This window comes from Helianthus annuus, chromosome 11 (genome assembly GCF_002127325.2).
Source record: "Helianthus annuus cultivar XRQ/B chromosome 11, HanXRQr2.0-SUNRISE, whole genome shotgun sequence".
In the NCBI taxonomy this organism is placed as follows: Eukaryota; Viridiplantae; Streptophyta; class Magnoliopsida; order Asterales; family Asteraceae; genus Helianthus; species Helianthus annuus.
The window spans coordinates 111,777,613-111,799,802 of NC_035443.2; the positions used below are offsets into that span (position 1 = coordinate 111,777,613).

The 22,190-nt window shown below is 39.4% G+C and overlaps 1 protein-coding gene across 1 annotated transcript; it reads left to right on the forward strand.

Annotated features, from left to right (window-relative positions):
- Positions 1 to 4,918: 4,918 nt before the first annotated feature.
- Positions 4,919 to 9,168, forward strand: LOC110890204 (RAN GTPase-activating protein 1). The gene is made up of 3 exons (XM_035980262.1): positions 4,919 to 5,746; positions 6,792 to 7,686; positions 8,244 to 9,168. The coding sequence occupies exons 2-3, from the start codon at positions 6,803 to 6,805 to the stop codon at positions 8,917 to 8,919; spliced, it is 1,560 nt and encodes a 519-aa protein (XP_035836155.1). The 5' UTR covers positions 4,919 to 5,746; positions 6,792 to 6,802; the 3' UTR covers positions 8,920 to 9,168.
- Positions 9,169 to 22,190: the final 13,022 nt, after the last annotated feature.

The following is a 22,190-nucleotide window of genomic DNA, read 5'->3' on the forward strand; positions in this document are numbered from 1 at the left end:
ATTGGGGTCATCAGTGACAGTCCTCAATACGGAACGTCGTTTTCTTCGTGGACACTTAGGAACTGGAGGATACAATCTAGGCATCATAGGCAATAGCCCACATGATTGAACCTGAACTGGCCTGCCGGAGCTGAGCCAGAAGAAGCAACATTAACATTCTCCGGCAATCAGCATAGATCAAGCAAGGCCTCAGCGGCCTCACAGGCATCGAGCACCTCTAACACACGATGACGACGATAAGGATTCTTCATGAAGTTAAGAAGTGTTAATCAGGTGTTCTTACACGTTCATATTTTATATAAGAAACGAAGGGTAATTATTATGATTGACTTCCGACAGTCACATCGCCCCCATGTCAAAGGGAGAGTCAGAGATAATACTGACAGGCTACAAGCAAAATATAGGGATTACATCATTTAACAAAAAGTAATTAAGTGTTTGCATACATAACTGTTCACAAAATCTCCCTAAACACGTCATATGTTAATAAAACCCTCAACTTGCATCAACATTGGAAGTGGAAGAGTCAAGCAATCGGCGTATTACCTTCGGGTCTGGGTTCCCCGCGGCTTATTGAATTTGTTAAAACTTGGGAAGAGGATCGTTTGCCACAGCGGATAGGGTCTCCGCCATACAAGTAGAAGCAGAAGCAGTGGCCGACCGCAGTTCATCGGTAACCAACTCAAGCCGACCACACTCGAAATAGGCGGCGTGCATCCCATCATGCTGACCAGTCTCGTATGCCGTAGTGGCCATATCGTCCAGCAAACTGCTAAAGTGTGGGGACCGCCTAAGGAACTCAAAGCAAGATGTTACGCCATGACTAACCCACCAGGATCTCTCATCCTTAAGTGCAACAAGTTGGACGGACAGTTCTTGTGCCTCGGCTAGTGCATGGTTCATAGCATTCTCGCTCTTAGCACGCCGTGATTTCTCAACGTCCAGGTCACGCTGCAATTGAGACCGTTGCACCACCACTTCATCACACCCCTGGTTGGCTTGGTCAAGCTTGGCCTGGGTATCCTCCATCTCCGCCATTAGAGAATGATGATGTTCCTACAGCTGTGACATAAATTCACGATCAATATATAACTGGGTAACCTGAGAGGGCAAGGCACGAACCTTTTCCGCCTCCAGTACGGCTTTCCTCTCCAGTTCCACTTGGACTTTTAAAGCATGAGCTATCACCCTCTCCTTCTCCTGAATATCCTGAGCCCATACCACATGCTCTTCGGCGAGGTTCGACGTTACCCTCTTAAGGTCTTCTTTAGCTTTTTCTTTTTCGGCAAGGAGACGGGATTCCCTGGCTTTGGCAGCTTCCAACAGGCTGTCCCGTCGTTGGATGTCGTCCAACATCTGTTGTACAGCATGACGACTCTTCTGAAGCTCACGGTTGTCTTGACCCAAGCAGCGTTTGATCTCCGCGATTCTTTTAACTCCCGCCACGGCATCAGCCAAGGTTGAATCTAACAGCGGTCCGGAGTCTTGGCCCTTAACATAAGATACCTCCACTGGGGGGAAGGCATGATCTACCCAGTGGTTGATAACCTGTGGGTATATGAGACAGGTGGACTCGACGATCTTCCAGTGGGGCTTATACGGCTTGTCAGGCATGCGCGGGTCCCAGGTAATGGTCGGCAAGTATAAACCTTCAATATGGGGCGTTTCATCACGCATACCACCATTGGATCCCGCTGTCTCCTCGTGACTGAAGCCTCGGTCACTGGAAAACTCATAAGAGGAAGTAGGTAAGGTGGCAAGCGTAGTGCTGGTGGGGGCGTGGCAGCGACACAGTCTTTTTATGGCTCGATGCTGAAGGAGGATAGGGAAGAATTCTAAAGGCTCCCAAAGAAGCAATGGCCGGAGCCGCAGTAGTGGAAACACTTGTGGCCTCAGTCAATATTGGGGCAGTAAAGGCCCCCAAGGTAACTGGAATCTCGGCAATGGCAGGCACACCCGTAGTTGCAGTCACGCCGGTGACAACATTGCTAATGGCGACATTCTCCGTTTCAACCCTAGTGATTTGAATGGGGGAGGAAGGAATAATAACGTCAGATGATGGTATGATGGGGGAACCTGCAAACGAGATAGCAAGTTAGATACGGGTGTGAAGCAAAAGTCAAAAGGTCAAATTAATCACACTTACAATCCCAGCAAGGACGCCATGCCTTCGCGCCTCAAAGTTGGTCAATTGAGGCATAACAGTTCTGACCCTCTTCAACGGCGGTCCAATCAGTGCATCCACTGTTGTTGTCGCCACACTGTTCTCAGGAACTTTTACCGCTTCAATAGCAGTGGTAGCGACAGCAGGGCTAGCAGCCCTGGATGGCTGACTCTTGGTATTACCTTCACCTCCGGCCCTCCGGATACGAATAGTTTTCCTCGGACCGGGAGCAGCCGAATCGACCCCTTCAGTATCCTCGCTAAGGGGAAGGCGCTGGAGCACCCTATCCATATGGGAGGGCGAAATAAGAAAATTACTAACATGAGCCCGTAGGATATCATCCTCTCCACGGCGCAGCGGACGGTCAGCGGCAAAAATGGACAACGACCTTTCCGGATATAGGAGGTTGGCGAGAGTAAAAGGAGCTGAAAACAAAACAAAAACCAATTTTTTTAAGAATGGCAAACTAGTTGCGACAAGCCAAGGGATATTGACAATATTCAATGGCTGATGACTTACATCCATCCGCGGTCTTGAAAGCGGGATAGATTTGCACATCACGCCAACATAAGCTCATGCCCACCAAGGCGAGGGCACCATCAGGAACGATAGAAATCTCCGAAGGATGGGTAGTCAATGCCTTGAAAATAGCGTTTTCTTGATATTCCGCCTTCGGCGGAGCAACATCTTTCACTTTTTCCTTGGCTGACATAGAACGCCAATACATTTCCCCTGGGATCACATCAACATCAACATAAAAGAACTTCTTTTTCCAGTCCTTATCCCGGCAACTGGCAGGCACGAGTCAAAGACACGTCTCGTCAGTGCTCCGCCGGTCAAAGGTGAAGAAGGGTGCTTTCCAAACCAAAGAGTACAAAGCATGAAATACCAGTGATTCTGGTAGATATCCCAAACTCAAGCAAGCATATTGAAATGACGGAGGTTAGCAAGCCCAAGGGGATGCATTTGAGATATGTGCACAACATACTCATCTAACATCGATTTACAGAAAATCGTAATCGGAAGTCGGAAATTACAGAACTTGAAGAACTCGGCAAATAAAGTGATCTTGCCACTCTTCAAGGGGAAAGTAGTTTCTCTCTCCGACGGCATTACCGGATGCCATTTCGGCCTTATGCAATACGTCTGCAGGAGTGCATCAAAGGCAGTCCTATTCCATTTGAAGTATAACACTTAATCACGAGACGAAGAATCTGCAGATTTGGGGGCCATGGTGAGCAATTGAGAAATTCTGCAGCGACGGTTAAAGTAGTGTGGAAGGTTCTGATTGTTTGGAATCAATCCCCATTTTATAACCCTAATTTGCACGTTTTCGAAATTTGAAAATGGAACCCAAAATAACGCATGACAACTTAGGTAATGATGGGCAGGCTGTTGATGTGACAACTAACGCCGCCAAAAACGCCCTTCAGGTACCAGGTGTGATGACGTATTTACTCTATTTTCTTTTATTTTTATATATACATTTTTGGTATTGGTTTTGTCGCTTTTTTAAGTCCGACCCCATGCAAAACCCCATAGAATCGGACTGAGGGGACATGTGGAAGAATGACGCGACTCGGTGCTTCCGAGTAAAATACCAATCGTTGACAAAACATAAATAAGGAAGATATTTCCACATATCTTTATCCACGTATATCTCCAATAAAATAGGAGTCGCCTAGCAGGCTTCCCAAAATATAGGGAAACCCTAAAAGCCACCCATAACTATAAATAGAGTAACTCGTCATAAAGGTAGGGACATTCTACTCTCTCTACTATTCTTCCATACTCTCACAAACGGATACTTATTCTCACGCCGGAGAGTGGTTACAAAAATAACCCCATTCCTGTAACGAGTCCTAACGGTGTCTTGTTTTGAAGACCGGAGGTTGGATCACTTCTCATCAGGTTACTGTTGTAAAATGATAATCAGAGACAAAGATAATCAAAGGGAACTTATTTATTGGTTTATTTCTTTCATACAAAACAGGGAAAAACGAGCCTTTATTTATAGGTTTTACAAGAACAAATAAAAGGAAATACTTAAATATGGAGATGATCTTGAGGAATAAATAATTTTCTCTAAATTATTTTTTCCTTTTCTAACACTCCCCCTCAAGTTGAATTGTGGGATTGCCACGATTCAACTTGGATGGTTTTGATTTTGGGTTTTGATTATGTTTGGTTTTTGGTTTGACTACCGTCTCCTTGACATGATAGTTTGAGCTATTGAGTTACCTCCTTTAGACATGGTAACTTTTGGTTTGATTTGAGCTACCGCCTTTCGACATGGCAACTTTTGGTTTAATTGATGCTACCGCCTTTCGACATGGCAGCCTATTTTGGGTTTTGGTTTCCCCTCAAGTTGAAAAAATCAACTTGGCCATTTGGGTTTTGGCATTCGTTTGGGTTTTGATTTTGTTTTGGTTTGGTTTTTGGTTTTTGGTTTTGGATTTTTGGTTTTGGGTTTTTGGTTTTGGGTTTTGTGGTTTTTGGGGTTTTTGAGGTTTTTTTTTTCAATGAAAAGTTGCAGGCTTGTCTTTCGCAGCCGGCTTGGCCTTCGCAGCAGGTTTTTTCTTCGGAGCAGAAGCTTTCTTCGTTTTCTTTATTTGCTTTTTCAAACTAGCACCATAACGGGTACCGTACTTTCCAGCGATGCCAGCCTTCTTTGTCCTCTTCGTCATTTTACAAAATCGGAAGACAAAGAGCAGTCTTCTCTTTATTTTTCCTTCTTGCGACCTCCTAATGTTATCGAAAAAAAAAATATGGCCACTTCCTCAAATATAATATGCCTTCCAATTCAGTCTAATATATATTGCCTTTTTTTTCTTCCTGCCGTATGCTCATTTGACTTTGTCTCCTTCTGACGCCAATTGCTTCTCCACAAATAATAGGCTTTCCCTCAATTGCCAACTGCCGTCAATGTCTTCTACCGTTTCCTGCCGTACCACTGTGTTTTTTTTTTCGAGAAAATCAATTGGCCACCACAATAATTCCTCCTCCCTCTGCCCTCTACGAAGAATGATTAGATGAAGTATGAATCTTCGTGGGCGAAGATTACTGTTCGTGGGGAAGATTCTTCGTGGACGAAGAATTGGTTTTGACGAACAAGGTTCTTCGTTGAGAAAGGTTCGTGGGCAGCGGCTGGTGTGACTGGCTGGAGATGGAGTTTCCGGTAATGGTGACGGCAGGTTTGATGTTTGATTTTGGTTTTGGTTGTGATTGATTGTAGAAGAATGGGAGTTTGAACGAAGATTGATTTGTTTGAGATTTGTTGAACGATTTTGGTTTTGGTTTTGGTTTTGGTTTGAGATTGACGAACAGAGTTTTCAAGGATCATAACTCCGCTCTGATACCATGTTGTAAAATGATAATCAGAGACAAAGATAATCAAAGGGAACTTATTTATTGGTTTATTTCTTTCATACAAAACAGGGAAAAACGAGCCTTTATTTATAGGCTTTACAAGAACAAATAAAAGGAAATACTTAAATATGGAGATGATCTTGAGGAATAAATAATTTTCTCTAAATTATTTTTTCCTTTTCTAACAGTTACTCGATCCAAGGACGTGCTCAGGTAGTGTTCTTACATTTTTGCTTTCTCTAAAATGTATAGAGAATGGGATATGGAGTAGTGTTTAGAATGGTTTTTCTAAATTATTCTATATAATATAGAGAAAAGAATTAATTTGTAAACATGTATAAATAGTTAGTGCTTTAAATGTCCGTTGTGAAAGTAAAAGGGTTAGTTTGTAAACATTGTAACAAACATTTGAAATGTTAGTTAACGGTTGAAGAAATAAAAGATGCTCATTTGGTTAAACTTCTCTCTCTAGTTTTCTCTCACTAAATTTCAAGCTAACACCGGTCACCTTTTCCCGAAGGGAAAACTAGATAATCAGCATCGAACGTTCATCAACCGGAGGTTATTCTCCGTCACCACCGTCATCACCTGTACGATCAAAATCGCATCTATTAAATCATCATTTATGTGTTTATGATCTTCGTCCACTTTTTCATATTTCTAATCGTCGTCTACATGATTATTTATTTCCCTTCCTCACAGATTTCATAATTTAGCCCGGTTTTGTTTAGCGTTGAAGATGATATTGTTTGTTGATATGTGGAATTATTCTTTCGTTTTTGTTGATTAGTGATTTGAATTCATATTATAATTGGATTGAACATCGCGATCTTGAATCGTTTGTGTTTATTCAATTAAATTTCACATAGGAAGATCTTCACATTAATTAATTAATTAATTAGGGATTGATTGAAGATAATCATATGTCATCGCCTTATGCAATTGACCAGTATTTGAACAAATTAGACCTTACAAGAGATGATGATGATTATATATATTTTAGTGTTTAAAAGCTAACAAGTTACGATATTATTGATACATATTTTTTCTTATTATCGAACGCCTCGCATACTTGATGCACGCGCTTTGCGTATCGGCTTTGAAGCATGCTTGTTCATTTTTTTGCAAAAATGACAAACAACTTTGATGTCAATACACTGATCTCAATGCATAGTTTTACCATTATTATGAGATTGCTTAAAACTTAAAAAAAAAAAAAACGCATTGATAAATGATGTTACAAAAATTGTATTTGCAGGATAGTTAGATATGGATATGGATTCAGTTAAGCTATGGCCTCCAAGCCACAGCACGAGGCTAATACTCGTGGAGCGAATCATAAAAAACCTTTCAACTCCGTCCATTATATCACGAAAATACGGGCTTTTAAGTAAAGAAGAAGCAGAGGAAGATGCCAAACAAATTGAATCTGCAGCCTTTGTGGCTGCAACCCAACACTTTGAAAAAGAACCCGAGAGTGATGGAGGATCTGCAGTCCAAGTTTATGCGAAAGAATCCAGTAAACTAATGGTAGAGTTTCTCAAAACCGGGCCCAAACACAAAGAAGACCGAGACACTATACCAGGGTTAACTACATCAAACCATGAACACGTGTTTGATATTTCTGGAGGGCGTCGGGCCTTCATTGATGCAGAAGAGGCTAAAGAGCTGCTAAAACCATTAAAAGAGCCGGGAAACAAATTCACGAAAATTCGCTTTAGCAATAGAAGTTTCGGGCTACCAGCAGCCCATGTTGCTGCAACGGTCTTGTCATCTGTTAAAGATCAGTTGACCGAAGTTGACTTATCGGATATTGTTTCTAGGAGGCCTGAGCCTGAGGCTATTGGGGTTATGCAGATGTTTTCATCAGCACTCGAGGGTGCTCAGCTGAGTGCTTTAAATTTATCGAATAATGCTTTGGGCGAGAAGGGGGTTCGGGCTTTTGGGGCTCTTTTGAAGTCTCAAGGTAATCTTGTTGAGCTAAGTTTTATGAATGCTGGGATCTCACATGAAGCTGCAAAGGCGGTTTGCGAGTTGATTCCTTCGACAAGTAAACTTAAGATTCTTCAGTTTCATCATAACATGATGGGAGATGAAGGTGCAATCGCCATTGCTCAACTTGTCAAAGGATCGCCAAATCTAGAGGATTTCAGGTAAAATTTTCACTTCTTCAACGCAATATCCAAATCTAGAGGGTTTAGGGGCTTGATATAGCAAAAATCAGTTCCGGGACTTTTACATATATAGGATCTTCAAGAGTAAAATATCATTTTAGTCCCTGAGTTTTTGTCCAAATTGCCATTTTAGTCCAAATAGTTTTTTTTCTTCTCTGGGTCCCTGACTTTTCCTTTTTCTTGTCATTTTGATCACATTGCCTAACTTAGTCTAAAAACCAGGTTATAATCAGGGGTATTTTTGGCATTAAATTATTATGAGGTTTATAAATTATGTTGTAAACTACCCATGGTTATCACTACACAATAGTTATGCCAAAAATACCCATGGTTATAACCAGATTTTTAGACTGAGTTAGGCAATGTGATCAAAATGGCAAGAAAATGGAAAGTCAGGGACCCAGAGGAGAAAAAAAACTATTTGGACTAAAATGACAATTTGGACCAAACCTCAGGGACTAAAATGGCAATTTACTCGATCTTTAATACAAAATTTAGGTAAAAAAGTTGTAAAAAAAAAACAATTGTAATTTCAGGTGTTCCTCCACAAGAATTGGGTCAGCAGGGGGGGTTGCACTAGCTGAAGCACTTAAAACATGTACCCTTCTGAAGAAACTGGACTTACGTGACAACATGTTTGGACCAAAACCGGGGGTTTCTTTGGGTAACGCTCTTCACGCAAATCTTACAGAAATCTACCTCAGTTACTTGAACTTGGAAAACGAAGGAAGCATAGCCCTTGCGAATGCACTAAAACAATCCAAATCTGCCCTCGAGATCATAGAGATGGCTGCAAACAACATCACTTCAGAAGCAGCAGCCAAAGCATTGGCTGACTGCATGATCTCAAACAAACAATCTCTGACCCGAATAAACTTGTCTGAAAATGAAATAAAAGACGCGGGTGCTATAGTGATTGCCAAAGCACTTGAAGACGCGTTTGAGCGATTGTGTGTGGTCGATCTGAGCACCAATGGGATTGAAACAGGTGGAGCTATGGCATTGGCTAAAGCGGTTGTGGGGAAGCCGGGATTTAGGCTGCTAAACATTAATGGCAACTTTTTATCTTCTAAAGGCATTCAGGGTGTTAGAGAGATATTTAAGGATTTCCCTCGTATGCTTGGACCGCTCGATGAGAATGATCCTCGTGGGGACGGATTCGATGAACTTGAATCGAAGCTCAAGGACCTTGAAATGAAGCAGAAAGAATAAGTTTGTGTTACTAACATCAAGCATTTTCAAGATTGTTCACTCAGGCAGTGGGTCTTAAGTTGGGTCAAAACGAGTCGGGTCGGGTAATTATAGTGAGTTGAGCTGACCCATCAATAATTGTTTTTGGTAAATAACTAAGTTTGCATAATAAAGAATGAAAAATATTATTTAAATAATTATTTAAATTTTAGTAAAACAATTGCGGGGTGGTGAGTATTTAAGTAGTTTATACAAGATTAGGCTAAAATATTTGTATGTTTGTATGGTTATACTTTCTGAATTATTTTAGAAATAGCAAGATAATGTTGTTTATTTTTGTTTGTTTTTGGTTTTCATTTATCGTGTTCCATCACAACTTTTCTAATATTTCATAATTCTTATAATCGTATTTCAATGAGGAGCCAAACCAAACGCTATATGTATGGTGTGGTTTAATTTACCAGTTTCAACAATATGAACCGGTAATGTAAAGTGGGGTTGAGTTACTAGTTATTACTTATAACTAGGATCTTCGCTCGGGTAGTTCCAAGCTCCCAACTAGTTTGGAAGAGCCTAATTCCTACATTTTTTTATATATTCCATATATTATATAGAGTAAACTGCTAAAATCATCCCTGAGGTTTGACTCAAATTGCTAGATCAGTCCAAAATCAACTTTTTTTGCTAAAACAGTCCCTGAGCCTAGTTTCTATTGCTATTTCAGTTCAATAAATTAACACCGTTAGAACATCCGTTAATGAATGGGTAAAACTACTAAATTCGTCCCTGAGGTTTGATTCAAGTTGCTAGATCAGTCCAAAATCAAGTTTTTTTAATTTGTTAATTATAAACTTATTTAGGTATATAATTTTTCTAGACTTGCATTAATTTTTTGAATTTGTTAATTATAAACTTATGTAGATTATAAACTTATTTAGGTATATAATTTTTCTAGACTTGCATTCATTTTTTTGAATTTGTTAATTATAAACTTATGTAGATTATAAACTGTGACAACTCGAATTTCCAAGATTTCTATTTCGCATTTATTGCACGTTCAAGTATTGTTTAGCTGTTTAATTGCACAATTGATTACTATAGAATTGTATACGTGTTGGTATAATGAAGTGTATTGTGTGATTGTGCATGACTATGTGTTAATTATGATAAACTTGTCAAATGTGTAAACTTGGTGGTGAAACTGTGTAATTGATTGGAATAGTGCACTATTGTAAAATATAATACTTGAGGATGTAGAGGACAATTAGTGGAATCCTAGTAATACTTAACCCTAACCTCTTTCACTAATCATTCTCTAATCATTTACACAAGAATTCAAGCACGTACTTTCATTTCTTTGGCTCCCTAGCAATCATCACCATCATCATTGGCACTAGATAATCATCACACTTGATTCCTCTTCCTCTAGAATCATTCAAGGTAATTGTTTAATCATTGTTCATGATTGATTGTTGATTGATTTCTTGGTTTTGTGTTCATGGAATGTGTTCATGGAAAACCCTAATTGATTGCATGTGATATTCTGTGATTTGATCTTGAACAATTGAGATTATGACATGATTAGATACATGCTCGATAGATTATCTTTGTGAGGATTGTTATTGTCATTGTTAAGCATAGATTGAATGATTATTGGTTCTGCCGTCATATGTATGAAATCAGGGTTGCTTGAAAGATAAACGTAACTGCTCAAATGGTTTGTGCGACTAACTGTTGATTGTTATGATTACTCGCTTGTCTGAGGATATTGATCCGAGTTTATTAAGATTTCATAAGGTCTGAGTTTATTAAAATGGCACATGGTCTGAGTTTATTAAAATTTCATAAGGTCCGAATTTAATTTGTTAGTGATGGGGTCCGAGTTTAAAAGGGTGATCAGGTCCGAATAACATGTATGATCCGAGTTTAACACTCATGTATGGACCGAGTTTATTCAGTCCATGTGTTGTCCGAATTTATTTGTATCAAACATTATGACCGAGATTAATATTGGAAGGTTGTCTGAGTTTAATATGTTCACTATGGGTCCGAGTTTAATGAGGTTACACTTGTCCGAGTTTGTGTAAAGGACCTATGGTCCGAGTTTGATTAAAGGAGCATATGTCCGAATTTGTTTAAATGTAATTATGCCCGAGTTTAACATCATGTCCGAGTTTAATGAGAATGATGGGCCGAGCTTATTTGATCAATGTATGGTCCGAGTTTAATTCCATGTGTTCTAGTCCGATTTTAAAGTAGGGAAGCCCCCCCCCCCCCTTCATCTTTTATCCGAGTTTTGGTATAATATGGTTTTATACTAACTGTGATTTCATGTTAAGGGGTTTAACTAGGTGGAATGTAAGTGTGTTGGTGCATTCCGTTAAGATATGTGCAAATTATGTCAACTGATTTGTCTGGTAAACTGTCTGCTAACTTGGTGAAGTATGTTGACTACATGTTCTTACTATCGCACATGAATTATGTGAATACGATGAACTGAGTTCATGACGTATGATTTTATATGTATATAAGTGTACGGTACTGAATGTAACTATATGATTCTACATGCTACTGTTTACTACTGATACGACTGTGTGATATTGTCTGATTATGACGATACGTGCTACTGAATGATACTGCATGATACGTTACCGTATGTTACTGTTTGAACACCAAAGAGTTGTAAACGTAATTGAACGTGACATACTTACATCAAGTCGTGTGCAATATATCCTAGGTCGTGTGTAACGGACTTAGAGATTAATAAACCCTAGAAGCAATAACATACCGAGCAAACCAAGGTGAGTTCACACTCTTACCAAGGCATGGGATTCCCGGAGTGTTGGGAATGGGATTGAAAGGTTGATTAGATACTCTATTGACACTATGACTAGACTACCACTTTACTATCCTCGGTTGTGAAGGATACCTATAGTTACGAGTAGTCTAGTGGTTATACAACGTGGAACACCACCACCAGTAACGTGGAACACCACCACCAGTAACGTGGAACACCACTACCAGTAACGTGGAACACCACCACCAGTAACGTGGAACACCACCACCAGTAACGTGGAACACCACCACCAGTAACGTGGAACACCACCACCAGTAACGTGGAACACCACCACCAGTAACGTGGAACACCACCACCAGTAACGTGGAACACCACCACCAATAGAACATACAATCGGCCCAGTAGAGCCACCTGTTACAAACGAACTTACTATTACGCATTTACTTTCTGTGAACTCGCTCAACTAGTTTGTTGATCATTCTGTTACATGCCTTGCAGATCGTTAGGTACTTGGAGCGTGCACTGGAGAAGCGGGTCGTTGGGGACAAGGATCGTGACCTTTCTGTTAAACTATTATGACACTTAAAACTGTTAACTACTACTGGTTTATTTACTATGCTTCCGCTACATTTTGAAACGATGATTTGTTTGATCACCTTTTGTATTGAATGGATGGTTTTCATTTATTTTACTTAATATTAAATGCATGTTCAATATGATTGGTGGCTTGATCCTGGTCAGTCACGCTCCCAAGCGGTGATACTCCGCAGGTGGATTTTGGGGGTGTGACAGATTGGTATCAGAGCCATTGGTTATAGAGAACTTGGTTTTAATATGGAAAAACGTTTTTATTAAAACCAGACTATAACCAGAACAGTGCTCTCAACGATCCACAACGACGCTTCGCTCCACGTGCAAGACTCAACTTCCTAGGTAATAAGGTTTATGTTTATTGCCTACATGCTAGAATTTGCATAGAACTTTGCTCGTAGTATGCTTACATTACCTTGCTCACAACTTGTCATTGCATGAGAATACTTATGTGCTTACACTCTTCTGTCATCGCACTATTCGTGAACCATTCTTACTTATGCTACCTTTACTGTTCGATCATGTCTGGACGTGTTGACATGACTCAAGCCCAGTTGACGGCTCTCATTAACGAACAAGTTGCTGCGGCACTTGCAGCCGCACAAGCAGGAGGTATAACCTGCTATTCCAGACCTATTCTAGGATGTTAGATCCTACTCTCGTGACCCAACTCTCGCGCTTAACCTTGACCTATCTTTCTCGCGCAACGGGTCAGAACGCATAGCAACATGCCTGCACATTCAAGAACTTCATGGACTGTCGTCCAAACACATTCAGTGGCCTAGAAGGAGCAGTTGGACTACTCCATTGGTTTGGGAAGCTCGAGTCGGTATTCGAGATGTGTGAATGCCCTGAGGCTCGCAGGGTCAAGTACGCCACTGGTACTTTGGAAGAAATCGCGCTAATCTGGTGGAACGCGCAAGTACGGATACTAGGGTTGGCAACTGCTAACGCCACCCCATGAAACGAATTCAAAGAACGCATTAAAAGGGAACACTGCACACGTTATGACATCCACAAGTTGGAAGTGGAGCTTTACCATTTGAAAATGACGGGGTCAGGAATTGATGCTTATACGAAACGGACGAACGAATTGGCCATCTTGTGTCCAACCATGGTGGACCCTCCAAGCAAGTGTATCGAATTGTACCTCAAGGGTCTAGCCTCAGAGATTCAGAGCCATGATACATCGGCTAACCTCGACAATATCCAAGACATTCAGCGTCTTGCTCATCGCCTCACGGACCAGGCAGTGGAACAGAACAGGCTGCCTAGTTGTATCATCCCTATTACTATCGCTACCACTTCTGCTACCGCTTCCAGCAAGGGTTCGGCTACCGTTCAGTCTCAAGCATAGCAGCAGCGCAAGAATAGTGATCATCAGAGCGCAGCAGAAGCTAAGGATTCAGGAGTCCACGACCTGCAAATCGGAATCGCCAGCAGCAACAGCAAGCAGAAATCCCATGCAAAGAAAAGAAGTTGGAAGACCATCCAGCTGTACGCGACTTTCCTCAGGTGTTTCCTAAAGATTTACCTGGTCTACCGCCTCATCGTCAGGTCGAATTTCTAATCGAGCTCGCTCCAGAAGCAGCACCCATAGCTCGAGCACCGTATCGCTTAGCTCCATCAGAATCGGAAGAACTATTGACGCAACTACAAGAACTCTTGGATACCAATTATCTGTGAAAAAGAAGGATGGCACCTTCAGGATGTGAAATTGATTACCGTGAACTAAACAAGATCACAGTGAAGAACCGTTATCCTCTTCCACGCATTGACGACTTATTCGCCCAGTTGTAAGGGTCGAGTTACTACTCCAAGGTTGATCTACAGGCTGATTATCATCAGCTGAGAGTCCGGGATGAGGACGTCTCCAAAACCGCTTTCAGAACTCGCTACGGTCATTACCTAAGCGCGTGTGAGCGCTACAGCTTACTATTCAGTCCAGTCTTCCTGCACAGATACGAGCTGCTCAGTTGGAAGCACTGAAACCCGAAAACGTCAAAGCTGAAGCCTTACGCGGCTCAAGGCAACGAATGGAACAAAAGGAAGACGGTGCCTACTATGTAACGGGGCGTATTTGGGTCCCACTTTATGGCGGTTTACGCGAACTTGTAATGGATGAAGCTCACAAGTCTCGCTATTCGGTACATCCAGGGTCGGATAAAATGTACCACGACATCAGTACTACTTATTGGTGGCCTAGTATGAAGGCTCACATCGCTACGTACGTTGGAAAATGCTTAACCTGTGCGAGAGTCAAGGTTGAATATCAGAAACCAGCTGGTCTACTTCAGCAGCCTAAGATACCGCAATGGAAATGGGAAGAAATTTCCATGGATTTTGTTACAGGTTTACCTAGATCTCAGCGTGGGAATGATACAATATGGGTCATAGTTGATCGACTCACCAAGTCTGCACACTTCCTGCCGATTAAGGAAACGGACAAGTTCTCCACTCTCGCAGACGTCTATCTTAAAGAAGTTGTTTCGAGGCACGGAGTGCCCACCTCTATTATTTCGGATCGCGATGCACGATTCACGTCAGAGCTTTGGCAAGCGATGCACAAATCCTTCGGCTCACGATTAGACATGAGCACAGCATATCATCCTCAGACGGATGGGCAGTCTGAGCGAACTATCCAAACTCTAGAAGGCATGCTTCGAGCGTGTGTCATCGATTTCGGCAACAGCTGGGAAAAGCACCTCCCTTTAGTGGAGTTTCATACAATAACAGCTATCATACCAGCATTCAAGCCGCTCCATTCAAGGCATTGTACGGACGTAAATGCCGGTCACCTCTCTGTTGGGCAGAGGTGGGGGATAGTCAAATTACGGGTCCAGAGATTGTAGTGGACGCCACAGAAAAGATTGCACAGATACGACAACGCATGGCGGCAGCACACGACCGTCAGAAAGCCTACGCGGACAAGCGTAGAAAGCCATTGGAATTTGAGGTCGGGGACCGGGTTTTATTGAAAGTTTCACCCTGGAAGGGTGTGGTTCGATTTGGTAAACGAGGCAAACTGAATCCGCGGTACGTCGGACCATTCGAAATCTTAGAAAAGATTGGCAAAGTAGCCTACAGATTAAACCTACCTCCTGAACTCGGTGCAGTTCACAATGTATTTCACGTGTCGAATCTGAAGAAATGCTTATCAGATGAAACCCTCATCATTCCTTTTAAGGAACTCACTATCGACGAGCGGTTGCAGTTCGTCGAGGAACCAGTTGAAATCACGGACCGGGATGTTAAGGTCCTCAAACACAAGAGAATCCCTCTTGTTCGAGTTCGTTGGAACTCCCGACGTGGCCCAGAGTACACCTGGGAACGCGAAGACCAGATGACAGAAAAGTACCCCCAGTTATTCGAAACCAATGCAACCACTACTGAGGCTGAAGCTACTACTACTGAATTTCGGGACGAAATTCCAAATCAACGGGGGGATGATGTGACACCCCAGGAAAACCAGTGAACGATGTAACTTACCTAGCTTCCTCAGTGAGTGCGTACCAAATTTCGGGACGAAATTTCTTTTAAGTTGGGGATAATGTGACAACTCGAATTTCCAAGATTTCTATTTCGCATTTATTGCACGTTCAAGTATTGTTTAGCTGTTTAATTGCACAATTGATTACTATAGAATTGTATACGTGTTGGTATAATGAAGTGTATTGTGTGATTGTGCATGACTATGTGTTAATTATGATAAACTTGTCAAATGTGTAAACTTGGTGGTGAAACTGTGTAATTGATTGGAATAGTGCACTATTGTAAAATATAATACTTGAGGATGTAGAGGACAATTAGTGGAATCCTAGTAATACTTAACCCTAACCTCTTTCACTAATCATTCTCTAATCATTTACACAAGAATTCAAGCACGTACTTTCATTTCTTTGGCTCCCTAGCAATCATCACCATCATCATTGGCACTAGATAATCATCACACTTGATTCCTCTTCCTCTAGAATCATTCAAGGTAATTGTTTAATCATTGTTCATGATTGATTGTTGATTGATTTCTTGGTTTTGTGTTCATGGAATGTGTTCATGGAAAACCCTAATTGATTGCATGTGATATTCTGTGATTTGATCTTGAACAATTGAGATTATGACATGATTAGATACATGCTCGATAGATTATCTTTGTGAGGATTGTTATTGTCATTGTTAAGCATAGATTGAATGATTATTGGTTCTGCCGTCATATGTATGAAATTAGGGTTGCTTGAAAGATAAACGTAACTGCTCAAATGGTTTGTGCGACTAACTGTTGATTGTTATGATTACTCGCTTGTCTGAGGATATTGATCCGAGTTTATTAAGATTTCATAAGGTCTGAGTTTATTAAAATGGCACATGGTCTGAGTTTATTAAAATTTCATAAGGTCCGAATTTAATTTGTTAGTGATGGGGTCCGAGTTTAAAAGGGTGATCAGGTCCGAATAACATGTATGATCCGAGTTTAACACTCATGTATGGACCGAGTTTATTCAGTCCATGTGTTGTCCGAATTTATTTGTATCAAACATTATGACCGAGATTAATATTGGAAGGTTGTCTGAGTTTAATATGTTCACTATGGGTCCGAGTTTAATGAGGTTACACTTGTCCGAGTTTGTGTAAAGGACCTATGGTCCGAGTTTGATTAAAGGAGCATATGTCCGAATTTGTTTAAATGTAATTATGCCCGAGTTTAACATCATGTCCGAGTTTAATGAGAATGATGGGCCGAGCTTATTTGATCAATGTATGGTCCGAGTTTAATTCCATGTGTTCTAGTCCGATTTTAAAGTAGGGAAGCCCCCCCCCCCCCTTCATCTTTTATCCGAGTTTTGGTATAATATGGTTTTATACTAACTGTGATTTCATGTTAAGGGGTTTAACTAGGTGGAATGTAAGTGTGTTGGTGCATTCCGTTAAGATATGTGCAAATTATGTCAACTGATTTGTCTGGTAAACTGTCTGCTAACTTGGTGAAGTATGTTGACTACATGTTCTTACTATCGCACATGAATTATGTGAATACGATGAACTGAGTTCATGACGTATGATTTTATATGTATATAAGTGTACGGTACTGAATGTAACTATATGATTCTACATGCTACTGTTTACTACTGATACGACTGTGTGATACTGTCTGATTATGACGATACGTGCTACTGAATGATACTGCATGATATGTTACCGTATGTTACTGTTTGAACACCAAAGAGTTGTAAACGTAATTGAACGTGACATACTTACATCAAGTCGTGTGCAATATATCCTAGGTCGTGTGTAACGGACTTAGAGATTAATAAACCCTAGAAGCAATAACATACCGAGCAAACCAAGGTGAGTTCACACTCTTACCAAGGCATGGGATTCCCGGGGTGTTGGGAATGGGATTGAAAGGTTGATTAGATACTCTATTGACACTATGACTAGACTACCACTTTACTATCCTCGGTTGTGAAGGATACCTATAGTTACGAGTAGTCTAGTGGTTATACAACGTGGAACACCACCACCAGTAACGTGGAACAGCACCACCAGTAACGTGGAACACCACCACCAGTAACGTGGAACACCACCACCAGTAACGTGGAACACCACCACCAGTAACGTGGAACACCACCACCAGTAACGTGGAACACCACCACCAGTAACGTGGAACACCACCACCAGTAACGTGGAACACCACCACCAGTAACGTGGAACACCACCACCAATAGAACATACAATCGGCCCAGTAGAGCCACATGTTACAAACGAACTTACTATTACGCATTTACTTTCTGTGAACTCGCTCAACTAGTTTGTTGATCATTCTGTTACATGCCTTGCAGATCGTTAGGTACTTGGAGCGTGCACTGGAGAAGCGGGTCGTTGGGGACAAGGATCGTGACCTTTCTGTTAAACTATTATGACACTTAAAACTGTTAACTACTACTGGTTTATTTACTATGCTTCCGCTACATTTTGAAACGATGATTTGTTTGATCACCTTTTGTATTGAATGGATGGTTTTCATTTATTTTACTTAATATTAAATGCATGTTCAATATGATTGGTGGCTTGATCCTGGTCAGTCACGCTCCCAAGCGGTGATACTCCGCAGGTGGATTTTGGGGGTGTGACATAAACTTATTTAGGTATATAAATCATTAATATCACAAGATTATAAACTTATTTAAGGCGGGTCCAGTTATATTTATGTTCGTTGAATAAATCATTAATATCACAAGAGAAAAAAAATGGTAAATGACAGGTTCTTAATGCATCAATACTTGTACCAAAAATGCATTATATATTTTCTTAAATGTCTTAAAATTTAAGATAAATTACAAGTCTACCCTAAATATATAATTTAAATTTGTGTTTAGTTATAAAAATATAAACAGAATGTAGCTCTTTTGGAGAGCGCAATTTTATTTGACATGTCTTAAACACTGGTTTGACCCGAACCCGTTTTGACTCAAACCAAAATAATCCTTTTTATGAGACTTGTTCTGGCACGACATATTGTCCGACCTCACCTGAATGATAAGTATTATTAAATAAAAACCACCTAATTAAGTAGAAAAAAATGAATAAAAGAACTTTATAATACAAATATTAAATTAAAATAATTGATAAATATTAAACATTAAATATTACGATTTAAATAAAAACAAATAAAAATTATGTTAATTTCTTAATATTTAAATTTACATATAATGTTTGTATTTTTCATAACTAAATATTGTTTAAATTAACTGTTGTCTTATTTAAATCCTTAAATAAATACTAAATATTTACATGGTAACAACAACAACAACAACATCAAAATAAAATCAGTATTTAAAGCTGGGCCGGTTAAATTACGCTCTTCAAAAAAGCTACATTTATATTTTTAAAACTAATTTTATTTAAATTAAATTAAGTATTATCTTATTTAAATACTTAAGTATATAATTAGTAAACATTTAATGATGATAATAATAATAATCAAAATAACTAACAAATAATTTTTCAAAATAACTAGCAAAAGGATTTTTTCTCTTGTGATATTAATGATTTATATACCTAAATAAGTTTATAATCTAAATAAGTTTATAATTAACAAATTCAAAAAATTAATGCAAGTCTAGAAAAATTATATACCTAAATAAGTTTATAATCTAAATAAGTTTATAATTAACAAATTCAAAAAATTAATGCAAGTCTAGAAAAATTATATACCTAAATAAGTTTATAATTAACAAATTCAAAAAACTTGATTTTGGACTGATCTAGCAACTTGAATCAAACCTCAGGGACGAATTTAGCAGTTTTGCCCATTCATTAACGGAGGTTCTAACGGTGTTAATTTATTGGACTGAAATAGCAACAGAAACTAGGCTCAGGGACTGTTTTAGCAAAAAAAAAGTTGATTTTGGACTGATCTAGCAATTTGAGTCAAACCACAGGGACGATTTTAGCAGTTTACTCTATTATATATTACTAGTTAAATAATGTTCTTTTAAGTTTTAATACATTTTTTAAGGTTAAACAAATAAACCAAAACGTAAGACCAGGGCCGGCCTTGAGAATTCGTGTACCCTGTTTGAGCTCGAAAAAAATGTGCCCTTAGGCTTTAACGAAATTGGGTATTTGGCTCACTAAATGTCTAAACCTAATGCCAAAGAGGTTAATAACTAATATAAACCATAAGAATAGTTTTGTAAGGGGCTTATGTTGGTGTTTGTATGGATGTACCCGATTAAAAAAATATTTTACATATACATATCGGGTTTTTTTTCATAAAAATGTGCTCCTCGAAATATCAGGCCCTGGCCGGTGGTCCTCCCCACCCACCCCTGGGCCTGCCATGCGTAAGACTCAAATTAGTGGTGCACAAAAGACCCATACCTAGAATCCGAAAAAAAAAACGAAATCGGTTTTTTAATGGTTTCATGATGAATAAAAACATATTTCTATATACTACAATCACCACCAAAGGGAATAGTTTCACGCAGCTGCCTGACACCCCCTCAATTAGGGGTGAGCAGGAAACCTAAATAATCGACAAAATCGAACCGAAAAAACCGAACCAAAACAAAAACCGACGGTTCGGTTTTCGGATTTTTAATAACCGAAAATTTCGGTTCGGTTTTCGGATAACCATTTTCAATAACCGAAAAAACCGAACCGAACCGATAAGTTAAAATACATATATTTTTATGTTTAAGTTTAAATTGTTTAAGTGTTTAACCCAATGCTTGTAGATATTATAATTCTTGAGAGTTAAGTCTTTATAATAAAAAGAGTGAATTGCAAGGATTGTCCTTTATCTTTATACCCATTTGCAAGCGATGTCCTTTATGTTTAAAATTGACGAGTTTTGTACTTTATGTTTTCAAATCATTCACGTTTTGTCCTTTAGCCCTAACCCAGTTAAAATTTTATGTTAATTCAGATCACAAAAGGGTAATTTAGTCTTTTTACCTATTTATACAAAAATATTTTAAGAAATAAAACAAAAATAAATTAATATAATATATGTGTATATATACATATAAAACCTCTTTATCTTTCTACCCTACTCTGTGTCAGGAACCACAAACAGCACCATCATCCACAAACATCCGCCACCATCCAACACCGCCCTCCGGCCATACATTCTTCGGCACAACCACCGATTCTCCATTCTCCGGCCATCGATTCTCCGTCCAAACACCGATTCAGTACTACCAGATTCACAAACTCGATTTCAGCGTTAAGCTTCTCTTTAACAAAAGCGGAGGAAGACGGCGGTGAGGATACGACCGCCATGGCCTGTTTATATATGTTAATCACGCGAAAATCCAGATTAAGTAGTGAATTTGGACACTTCGAGTGATGTTTCAAGAACAATTGAAGCCATTTGGGGTAATTTTTGGTTCAGGTATTACGTCGAGCACTTGGTGTGCATTTATTTGTATCTTTTGTTTTACGTTTCCGGCTGAAAAACCATTTATTAATTGGTTGAGGAAAAGAATTTCTTAACTTCTGATTAATTATGCTTGTTGGGTTCTTGCCATTTGGGTATGTTTAAGGTTTGTGATTATATACATATATAATAACAGAGTTCTATGTGAACTTTTTAACTTTAATAGTTTATATGTTTTGGTTCTAATCATATTGCTTATTCAACAGTGAAAATGTCTCGGATGTTATGTTCTAACTTGTATATACTTGGTTATTGGTATTTTTTGACTTAATCTGATGCTTCGATTTCGTAAATAATTATTGGTAATTAAAAAAATGGCGAGATGGGTGGTGGTGATGGCATCATAAATTTTAGGAGAAGAAAGGCAGCAGTGAGGGTTTTCAAGGATTTGAAACGAATGGCGATGATGATTGAGTGGGTTTGCATATAGGTAACAGAGAAGGAGAAAAAGAGTTAGGCAGCCGGAGTCTTACCTACCGGTGAAGATAGCCATGGAGTTGGTGATAAAGGGGTGGGTGGTGGTGGTTTGGCAGGCGGGGGTTGCGGGTGGTGGTTGCAGGTGGTGAAGGGGTGGGTGGTGGTGGAGTTGTAGAGGGTTATTTGTTTAATCAAGTCATTTACATAATCCATCCTTTAACATATGAATTGACAGAACTACCCTCATGTGCCTTGCACATGATCATATTTAACAGAAAAAATTAATTAGGTTAGGACTAAAGGACATAACATGCAAAATTTAGAAACATTAAGTACAAAACTCATCAATTTTAAAGACAAAGGACAATGCCTGAAATGTGGTATATAGATAAAGGACAAAATTTGCAATTCACTCTAATAAAAAACAATATATGTTTATTTATAATTGAAATGATTTATTTATTACCTACAATAAATAACAAATATTAATATAAAAATTAAATGATCTTTAAATTATAATAAAAAAAATGTCTTAATAAAAACTTT